General features: G+C 32.3%; 1 protein-coding gene across 4 annotated transcripts in view; it reads right to left on the bottom strand.

The window, feature by feature from the left end:
• Window positions 1–149: 149 nt before the first annotated feature.
• Kansl1l (KAT8 regulatory NSL complex subunit 1 like) overlaps window positions 150–11279 on the bottom strand; it is a 132038-nt gene continuing 120908 nt past the window's right edge. For all 4 annotated transcript variants that reach the window (XM_027941646.2, XM_071618845.1, XM_071618843.1 and 1 more), the window contains exons 9-15: window positions 9808–9936; window positions 7802–7920; window positions 6851–6975; window positions 5372–5426; window positions 3914–4026; window positions 2594–2759; window positions 150–1764 (exon numbers count right to left, since the gene is read on the bottom strand). In XM_027941646.2, coding sequence (XP_027797447.1) covers window positions 1534–1764; window positions 2594–2759; window positions 3914–4026; window positions 5372–5426; window positions 6851–6975; window positions 7802–7920; window positions 9808–9936 — 938 coding nt within the window. In that variant the 3' untranslated portion in view covers window positions 150–1533. The remainder of the gene's footprint in view (window positions 1765–2593; window positions 2760–3913; window positions 4027–5371; window positions 5427–6850; window positions 6976–7801; window positions 7921–9807; window positions 9937–11279) is intronic.

The raw sequence follows: 11279 nt of genomic DNA, 5'->3' as shown, positions 1-11279 counted from the left end.
GAGTTTCAAAAAATAAGAACATTGATAACCTATCCATGTAATAGAACTTGCTTAGGCTTTTTTTTCCTATACAAGGTAAAAGTTGTACTTTGCCTTAGGAGAAGTGTATGCCATAAATAGGTAGTATTTAACCAATCATACAACACAAGGCATATAGAAATAACTTTAATTAAAAAACTTACATAGAAGATTATAATATCAGACAAGACAAAGATTTGAATTTTTTTTGCCAGGACAACTTGTATGTCAGGCTTTTTTTTTCTTTAAGAATAAATGTACAGTGAAACTACAAGGAAAAGTTTTGTCAGTATTGAATTTGAATTTTATCCCCTTTTATAGGGACCAGTATAATTTCCATTCCTAAACAAAAATTTTGTGTCAAATTTCATAGTCTAGGCCAAATGGTCAGGATTTCAGTTAGATGAGTGTTATAACTTGAATAACTGTTTTACATGACCAAGTGATTCATACAAATTGTCCTCATATTTCACATAGGAAAAAAATATAGTATAATAGCCTCAAAATGTGCAATCTCAGTATCAAATATTGAAGTATTGGCGTCTGAGAAGTTCTAATTCACAATCTAGGATGCAAGTCAGAATAGATATTTGACTAAGCTATGACAAAGAAGGATCAAATTAGTTAGAAATATAACAGTATTTCTAGACTAGAATTAAACCATTGCTTACATTTTATAATGAAGGACTTTCCTGTTTATTGCACATTTTAAATTGGTGTTTTCAAAGATGTATAATTTTAAAGTGCGCCCATATATAATTAATTTGCTTGTCTCAATTCTGTTAGGAGTAACAGAAAGTAGCCTGTGGTCAGTCCAACAGATATCATTGATTTTAAATAAATTGAGTATTTTATTATCTGTGATAAGAATTTCCATAAATAACTTCTCTTGGTTAAACATGTTAAAAAACAAAAATAACTCCCTCTCCATAGTCAAGACTTTCAAAAAAAATTTTTTTTTAATCAGAGGAAACACGTGCTTTATATTTATTGCAGCTTACATTTCATAGGGCAAGTTGGTACATGCAATTTTAAGTGTAGTGGGTCACTGCCAGTGTAATTTAAAAACCCCGCGCGTGCATGCCCATTTTATATGTATATTTGTATATTAATATATTTTGAGGCAATTTTAGTGAATTACCATGTGAATAGGAAAGAAAATAGCTCTCATTTAATGCAAGGGTGAGTGTGTGTATGTTTGTGATGTTAAAAATTACCCAATAATGTGATTTGACATCAAATTGCAGCAGTTAATATCTTGGTGCTTGTAATTTATATGATAAACACAGATGCCTAGCATTTGTCTATAGGTAAAAAGCTAGCTACATCTGTGGTTCAAGAAGGTAAAGAAACAATCTTGCCTGTTCCCCATAAACAGCATGAAAGGTAAATACATGCAGTACATTCTGTTATTCTGGAAGTATGACCAGAGGTGGATGGGAGATCCAGAACAGGGCTATTTTTTTCCCCTCCTGACTTCCCTTCAGTTACATCATTTTCTTCACCTGTAGCCTGTCACCTATTTTTTTTAACATTAGTAATTCCTAGACCAAAGGCTTTATACTCTTCTGTTCCACCTAGCTGTTTTTTGGGGTGGTGGCCATTCTCTGGTGCGCTGGTACAGACGACTTCAGCATGGAAAGCTGTGCTTGACACCTCAGTCTGATTGTTTTTATCCTCTTGGCATAATAAAGCTGCCGTATCTTCATCCTTCAGTGGAAAAGACCGCCGTTCCCACCACAAAGACTAAAAGGGAAAACATTTTCAGTTAAGTTTCAAATAATTTAAGTTCATGTGTCAAGTAATATGTAAATGTCAAATATATACTAACTTATTCTTTTAGCAAATTTGGACCTAAATATCTCTCAAAGTGGGATGTACTGAAAATGTAATGACTTTGGGGCATTGTTTCACTTTGCTTCTGTCGGCAAGAGGAAATGGCTGTCACAGGGGACTGGTCTTCATTTTCAGCCTAAAGAGTATTTTAGGAAAACCCCTTTCAAAGTGCTTTTTTAAGTTTAATCTATTTCTCCATATCTTCATTTCCATCCCATTGTTATTAAGATACCTACTGACTTTTTTTTTCCCTGAGTTTGCTGCAACTTGCCTATTAATTTCTATAGTCTCCACTCTCCATTCTAGATCTGGTTCTTTCTTTTCAACACCTATTTATGAAGAAAGGTGCACAAATGGATGCAGTGTTAGAAAGCACTCCCCTTAAGGTAGGAACTGGATCTATGGGGAGACAAGTAAAAACTGTAAGAGGAGGAAGAGAAATAGCAGTTAACATTTACTATGGCAGGTGCTATTCTCCATTAGTCATATTTATTTTGTAATGAAAACATCTGTATTACCTAACAAGTAGGTAGGTGGAAGTTGCTAATGACAGAATAGAAAAAAAAGGGATTATAGTTAGTGGTGGACTAGAGTGTTGCAATACAGATCTGATTCTTATTATTCTAGAATGAACTATGCTGAATGAACTATGCTGAATTCAATATGTAGTGATGAAACAATTTACAATAAGCAATTTCTACATACACAAAAGTTAAGAGGCAATTAAAGTCATACTTACTGTAATTTCTTGATTTTCATTTAAGGGTGAGCCATGTGCATAGAGATCATGGTGCTCTGAAGGAAGATCAGGAGGACTTTCAGCAGCACATTGCTGACCGCTACTGAAGTCATTAGGGCATTCTTTCAAAAGAAAGTCCTGTCCTTCAACATTTTTACTGTAAGCCCTAGCAAGAAAATATTAATTTCTTGAGATCTTAACATTTTATGGCCAAAGGTATCACTAAATTAAACATAGTATCTTTGCTTTACATAGTTCCACCCAAAAGATTTTAAAAATTCATCTGTTACCTTTCTGGTGCTATTACTTTCCTGTTTAAAACGCTTAAATATTTAGTCAAATCATATTTACATATTTATCTCAAAGGCTTTATTAAATATTTAGCCAACTTATAATAACAGGTTTTATTACTTGATTTTCTTTCTTTTTTTTTTTTTTTTTTCCGCAAGACAAGAAACAGCAATTGCTTGATCCTTATAGTCTTTGAGTTCTTAGGGTATTCTATGATTATTATAATGTCATCCATGAATGTCTCAGTTCATCTTTCCCTCTGTATTTCTGGAAAGTTTTACCTTTGGAATGTGGGAAAGGATGAGAATTCATAATCTCATCTATATTAGGAGAACTCTGAACACGGATTTATAGCAAGCCTGGATATCTTGAGAAAGGTATTTTTAATAGCATTAATTAAATGAGAGATGCCCCTTCACTGAAGTGACTGCTATATTTAACACGATCTTGTTTTTATGAGTTTGGGATATATTAAAAATAATCATGTAAATGATTATTACTAGAGATTCTTTCAAATACATAATTATTAATTATGTTTATGATTTATTTTCCCTTCCCCAAAGGTTAGTCTGTGTTTTTTAAAAGTACTTTAGACTATTTGCCTGTTACATAAGACAGTTATTCTTGAATTTTTCTTTTAAATCTTGCTAATTTGGAAATAGTTATGTTAAAATGGACTATCTAATTCTATCCCCCAGTGTTAGGTCCACTGTTAGAGTAGATTAAAATGACCTACTTTAAATATAGAGATACATTTTATATTATTTGCCAGTTAAATCTATTCCTCATACTGATAGAAAACCTGATAAATAGAGTAAAATACAGAAACTCATCTTATCCTCATGTACTTAGCCCAATATATTTTTAATACAGCAGTACATGAAGTGACACACCAGTACGTATACTTGTACACGACTCACTGATACATCCTTATGTGTTCTTTTTTAATGGCCCCCCAAAATTCATGCAGAATTTTTGTTCATTCCACATGGATTCCATGTTTTTGAGTTTTAAGTTTAAAATACTTGCCTACTGTTTCTTCTATGCCATTTGCTTTGTTCCCATAGTGACCACCTGGCTTGCTCTCTCTCTTCATATTTTTTGTGTCTTAGGGAGAAGACTTCATCAGAAAGATCTTCTATCTGGAATTAGCAAAAAAGATTTTGCTTTTATGGGAAACTTTCTGAACAGGTTTCAAATGGTTCATCTAGAGAACAGTAGCAAGCAGACTCTAAAATGCAGTTTGTGTCAGTCAAGAGAATGTTAGGAGATTAGCTTCGAATTCCTGAAAGGTGGGAGTCCAAAACTTTTATCTTTTTACTCTTAGTTCACATTTGAAGATTTATTGAGATTGCAAATGGGTATGCTTTCCATTAGCCACAGCTTGCATGAAATAATCTTAGAGTTTTATTCATTCAGTTGGATTTATATCGATTTTTTGTTCTTTATGGAGCACACATTGTTCTAAGAAAATGTCAATGTCAAAGAAAAGTAAAACTGATTGTAAGTCAAAATTAATGCCTTATCTAGGAATCTAACCTGGACAGGGTTATATTTAGGAATTTGGGTTTGACAAGGATCATTCTGAAATAGAATGCATTACAAGAGGGAAGGTCATTAAAGGTAAGTTGTAGGGTAGCTGAAAAACATGACAGGGCATAGAAATACCGTTATTTCATAGAAATCAATTATCTGCTACAAAATACTGCTTTTAGAGACCATCACGTTGACATTAGTTTGGTTATATATTATTCCCTATATTCTTGTCCTAGTGTAATTTTACTGATAAAGATCTATAAACCCTTACCTATAATTCCATAATCCAAAAATCTGAAAAAACAGATTTTTCATATAATCCAGTCTGATCTGAAATGGTATCAGGCGGTTTTTAGTGTTTATCCCATTTGATTACAGAACTACTAATATTTGATTAATGTTATAAGAACTGTTTAGGCTAGGTATTACAAGATACATGTACCATATTAAATTCCAAAGTTTTCCAAATTCAAATGCAAATTGGTTCGGGCTGGGGTTGTAGCTCAGTGGTTGAACGTTTGCCTCACATGCATGAGGCACTGGGTTGGATCCTTAGCACCACATACAAAATAAATAAAGATTTTTTTAAAAAAAACTAAATTGTTTCTAATATATTGAAAATGGAATTGTAGGAGTGAATATTGACACTGTCTTTTTATAAAAAAAGAAACAAGATTAATGCTGAGAGGAATATGTCTATATCAATGTCAACTCATAAATAGCATATTTTACTTTTCCTCTATTTCTTTAAACATTATTATCTTTTTGAAGTCAAATTTGCACAGAAATATTTTTCTATAGAATTAATAACCATTTTGAAAAACTTGGTTAAGTGAAAAAAAAGTCAGATGTTCAAGGGTTTATGTTTTCCTTTATTTCCTTAAATGTTAAATTAAACAGGCTTCATAATATAAAAGGTGTAATTATCTCATTAAATGAAAGGTAGCTTACCTCTTCTTCACGTAAGTTATATTCATCCAAAGGCTGAAGAACAACCATCCTCCAGCTGTTGAAGATATAAACCAGTTTCAAATAGCTTTTATCAATTTCTCTAACTGTAGCTATTTATTCTTTTAAGCACATTGTGATTTCTTTCCTTGGGATTTCCATAATTCATGTGGTTCTATCTTAATACTTTGTTGGTTTTTTTTAAGAGAAAGAATATTCGTATTATGAGGAAAAAAAAAACAGGGAAGATGAGTCTTTACTTTTGCCTTTACAGTGAGTGAAACCTCTTCTGTATAGTTGGATGTTACATACATGTACTGATTTAAAAATAAGTCAGTGGTATGCTGATAAACAACTTGACCAAAGAGAAGAAGGAAAAAAAGACCTGATTTGTCGTTTCTGCCAATTTCTTTGATGAGAAAATGCTTAGGGCCCCTTTTCAGCTACTAATAGTTTAACCGACTTATAGAATTCTGTATTTAATAGCCAGGTCCACCAGCTAGTTCCAGCCCACTACTGCAAATGAAAAAACATTGTTGCTACAGAACAAATGATATTTCTAATTTTTGTAGGAAATTTCAACAGGCTTTTAAAATATGAATTCTCATAATACCTCTTAGAATACTAGACTTGCCTTAATACCTCAAAGTAATTAAGATAAACTGAAATTAAACTAGAGATGGGTAGGCCTTAATTGGTTATCACCTGACTCAAGTTTTGATTTCTAGTCTTTTTATGTCTACTTCCTGTGCCATATTCATATTTTTAGGAACTGCTTTCATCACTGCCAGAAATTGGGCTAACCTGACTGCCAATAGAAGCAGATCTGCATATGGTATTCAGGGACCTCCACAGTCTGGTTCTTTTCTAGGCTTACCTGCCTTTATCAGTCTATGCAAAACCTATCTGGCTAAGCCTTACACATTTGCCAGTCTACCTTTGTTATAATCTCCCTGTTGTAAATACCATAACTCCCTGTATGTCTTCTCAGACCTTCCCATGCATCTTTTAAGTGTTTATTGCTAACTTGGCCAAATCAAAATTTTAGTTTTGTTGTGACAGATATTACTGTCTCATGTCGCGAATACATTATTACAAAGGTAGTTGCTTTCTTTGAACTCTTGTACATCTCTTAAGGCAAATTTGTTTGTTGCTGTAGTTTTTCTATCAGTAAAGTGCCTTTTAGTGCCATTGTACATAATCGGAACCAAAATACAAATGAATGAAAAAAACATGACTAGAATGCTAAAGTAAATCAATCTAGAAATTCTCAGTTCTTAATAAAAACTAAGAAGTAAAGTTGTGATACTCTGGCAGTTTTTCTTCACCATGAGTAATGTGAAGCTTTCTTTCACTATTTTCCCTCTGTGGCTATACAAGTAGGCCAGAAAGTAGGCTAGCATTCTCCTCTCAGTTAAGATTTCCACTTCACTCTGGATTTAAGTTTATTAAAGGAAGAGGAAAGAATGTAAGGATACATACCTTGGAGTGATAATTTCCTTATATTGGAGTTTCTCTAACTTAGCTGGGGCTACTAAAGACATGGGAATCACAATGTTATCTATGTCATAAGAGCTCTCACTTCTTAACCTCCTTCGTGCCGTACTCTGCAAAGTAGAATTATGGTAATGGTTTACATACCTAGTTAAACTCTGGTGATACATTTCTTTCATTAGTTTCATAATAATCATCTATGTAATTTTTGTAAATTCATTGTTCTCAAATGTGACTATAAAATGTTAAGAAAACCAGTTAAGGAAGTATGCCTAAACTGTTTTGTCAGGTTTGTAATTTGTATATTTATGTGCACAAACATATATACTTATTATTAGGAAAGTTTATGAAATATGTTTTGGTGAAACGTTTAGTAAAAATTATTATTATAGTCTTAATTTATGTGTTTCTGGTCCCCGAGTTTCAAGTTGTTCATTTCTAACACTTCCCACCTTTTAACTTTTCTTTTACTGGGTCTTGTGCCAAAAAACAAGGCAGATTAAGAACAATACAAGTCCTGAACTCACATTATTAGCAAGGCTCTTTGTAGCTTCATATGCTAAAGAATAGAAATGGTCATGATAAAATTTAGTTTTTAACACAGAAAAGAATCTGTAACTGAAGATTAATAATTGTTTTCCAAGTAAGAAAAAAGTTTTATTTATCAAATTTATTATTTCCTAATAAGATAGTTCTAAATGTGCCAGTAAGGCTGATATAAATTAGCAAAATACCCAAATTTTTAAATCAGCTGGTTTTATTTAAAAAATCTATACATAGTTTTAAAAAGAATTTGATAATATGGAGTTTTTTATTTTTTCTTTATTGATGCATTATAATTATTCAAAATATGGGTTTCATTGTTAAGTATTTCTACTTGCACACAATATAACAATATAATATAAAGCAGTCTTAGAGTTCGGTATAGTAAAAACCTACTTGTGCTGATGAATTCTGTGTTCTTGATATAACATTGACATTAGAGATGGTAGTGAAATTACAATGGGATCCTGGTTCTGTGCGTTGAAAAGCAAATTCTTCAAATCTATTTTTTTCTCCTGCCAAGGAAAGAACCATTCATAATGTCATAAATTAAACATGACCAATATTATTAGAATTATTTCTCCAGTCATTGAGAGGTGAATTGATAGTTTAATCAATGGATTAAAAAAAATTCATGTTTTGAAAATAAACAAAAGGGGAAATATAAAAGAAGGGCCTCACTTCACTTGATCTTGATACAGGTATTTCCATTTTCTGGCACCTTGGCATTTTCTCTCCAGCACGTTCATATTACTTAATACTCCATCTGCTCTCTTGACCCAGTTCCTTTTTTTCTGTGACTCCTCTCAGAGGCTACATTGTTAAGACTGATCTGAATTTTCTTATCCTTTCATTTTTTTATGTCTGTCTTTTCTGTGAGATTTCCTTGATCTTATAAAAACACTATTTTGAAAAATTCCTACAATTAAAGTACTAATTTCTAAAAGTTATTGTCCTCTCGTATTCCTTTTTTATACCTTCCTTTTCTTGTTTCATGGATAAAGTTTTTCTCTAATGATATTGATTTGAAATTGACTTTTAATTTGTATTATCTGTCTTTCAAGTTCCTTTGTTTTTATTCTTAATAAGGAAATATATATATTCATTTACATACTATTTTATTCTAGTGTGAATTTTAAAAAATACAATGATATTTCCCAAATAATATAAAATCTAATACCTAATACCTAGTCTACATTTATATTCTCAAGTCATTAAAATATATCCTCTCTGGTTAGTTTTTTCAAATATGGAGCCACATATTAAAATTGGTTATTACTCTCCAAGTTTTCTTGTGATCTGGAATAGCTCGTTTTTCATGATATGACTTGTTATACAAGTCTGGACTAGATGTGCTTTAATTTTGGAGTTGTCATAATTTCTTTGCAGTATATCCTTTCATTTGTTCTTACATCCCTAAGTATCTGTTAAACTCAAAATGAGATCTAAAGTATCAGTCAATTTGTATCTTATTAAGAGGTAAGAAAAATTCCCGTGTTTTGGTGTGCATGTATGAAAGTTCTTCCAAAGCCTGATGATCCTTGGTTGTTCTGAAGAGTGAGACACTAGAGAATAACAAAGGTTCTCAATGAGTGGGAATTTGTTCATTTTGTGCCAAAATGTACTTGATTAGGTATTAACTATCAAGTAGTGACTTGTCTATTTTGGTAGAATTTCTAAAGATACTGGAGATAATGCATTAAATCCATTGTGTATAGTTATAGTTAAGTACATCTTGGATGTAAGTAGTTTATAATTTGTTAAGTACATTATTGAGATGTTACATCTGGGGAATACTTACAAAAATATAGGGTTATGTTCCCTGGAACATGAACAAACACCAATCATGTAGACATTTTCTTATTAAACATAACAATGACTGGTATGACTGTGTTCTCCTGTATCTCCACAACAAATCAATTTTGTATTATTGGAAGAGTTCCAGCTTCAAGTGATATATCTTGATTACCTTGGAACTATAAAGACTCCTAAGGAGACCTGAATAAGGTGGTTGAGTGCCTTAGTTGAATCTTTACAACTTTCTCAAAATCTTGAGAAATTACTATTTAGAAGTAGTAATAAATTTATGTAAATGACCTGTTATTGAACTAGTTTGAGTCCAAAAAAACCTTAGAGACTGAATTCTAACCATACAGCAGCTGATGAAAGAGAACTAGTCAGGGAACACTGGAAGGAAAATGCCATAAAATGGGTAAATAACCAGTTTACAAAATCTGAATTAACTATGTGAATACTGAATATGTTCATGGGATAATAAATATTTTAGTTAATTAAGTGATAATTCTGAATTATAAACTCCTGAGACAATTATAAACTTTGTGGAAAAGCAGATTTTCTTTTCAGTATTTAACCCTAATGGTCATATCCTCATTTTAACCTACCTAATGCTGTTTCACTCAAATGTCTTTTCTTTCTTCCCTGAAACAGTTGTGCAGACGACTCTGACTTTATTTGAGGCTTACATGTAGGTGAATATCCATTACTCCACTGATTCAGAGAAGTACTGTGTACTACAACAAATGAAAGGAAATGTGAAGTTTAACACAAATAATGGACATGTTAATTGGTACTTATAACAATGCAGAATTTTAAAATATCAGTTCAAAACCACTAGTAATGCTTAAGTACCAAGATGGATACCCCTTATGCTAAAAGTACCTGAAATGGGATTTCTTAAAAACAACCTCAGGAAATTGCCAACTTCCTGTATTTGCTTCATTATTTTGAAGGGGATGGATGAAAAGGGAAGGTGATCTGTTCTCAAAGTCTTCCAAATTAGTATGGATTAGTTCAGATCTGCAAATTTGGGCTAAATAGGATCTGAATCCTGAAGTTGCTTACCTTAAATCCAGAAATAATTCAAGATCAAGTAAGTTTCAACAGGGTCACAACAGTCTTGGATTCCTTAAAAGCCAGATTTTAGATTTTATTCATCTCGGACAGTGACTAGCACTAGTCTTTCTTATTTTTTTAAACAAAAAACAGTGCACAATTTTAAGTCACTCAGTGCCTAAGTATTCTCATCTATAAAATCTTGGGATTATAGGATTATGAAGATTAAATGAGTATCTAGCATGATAGGTGCTTAATAAATATTAGCTTCATCATTAGTATTATCTATCTGAAACTATTTTCAGTATTGATTTGATAACAAAATTGGCTCCTTTACATAGACATTAGTTACAGTTCTGAAACTCTGACTGAAGCAAAGGGCATAGCCTAGTAAAGGAGTCCAGTTTCTTGATGGCAAAGTATTCTAAAAATGATAAGACAAAATTTGTATATGTAGGTTCATGGAGATAGGCACAATTGTAAACAGAAAGGGGAACTTATTAAATAAAACAGAATTTATAGGGCAGAAGCACATAGGAAAGTGTTGCCACAAAAATGTGATCCATACGAAAGGTGCTGTAGACCTGGAGGAGAGAAAAACAGAGCAGTACAATTAGCTGTACCAGCTGATAATTGTCAATACATGCCAATATCCATGTCAGCCAGGCTACCAAATGAGATTACCTATCTCAACAGGTAACAACCAGAGCTTTGGGCAGAAAGATGCCATACCCTAGCGTCCTACTTTTAAATGTCTCGCTCATAAATCTGAAGTAATGTAAGGTGTAAATCCCTACCCTTGTCATCAATAACAGTGGAAAAACAACCTTTAACAATGAATGTCAACTTCAAAGATGAGTTCACAAACCGAAATCTTGAATACCAACATCATAAAACAAGATCTACAAGTGGAAAAACCATCTCAGGAATTAATTTCTGGAACATTCACAGAAAACAGATTAACGGGTCTTTAAAACAAATGTGAAGAAAAATAAAGAGTCTTCTTGGGAGATCTCAGAAA

The sequence above is a fragment of the Marmota flaviventris genome, chromosome 11 (genome assembly GCF_047511675.1).
Source record: "Marmota flaviventris isolate mMarFla1 chromosome 11, mMarFla1.hap1, whole genome shotgun sequence".
NCBI classification, from domain to species: Eukaryota; Metazoa; Chordata; class Mammalia; order Rodentia; family Sciuridae; genus Marmota; species Marmota flaviventris.
The sequence above is the reverse complement of the archived record's forward strand: the minus strand, read 5'-3'. Positions and strand labels throughout refer to the sequence as shown.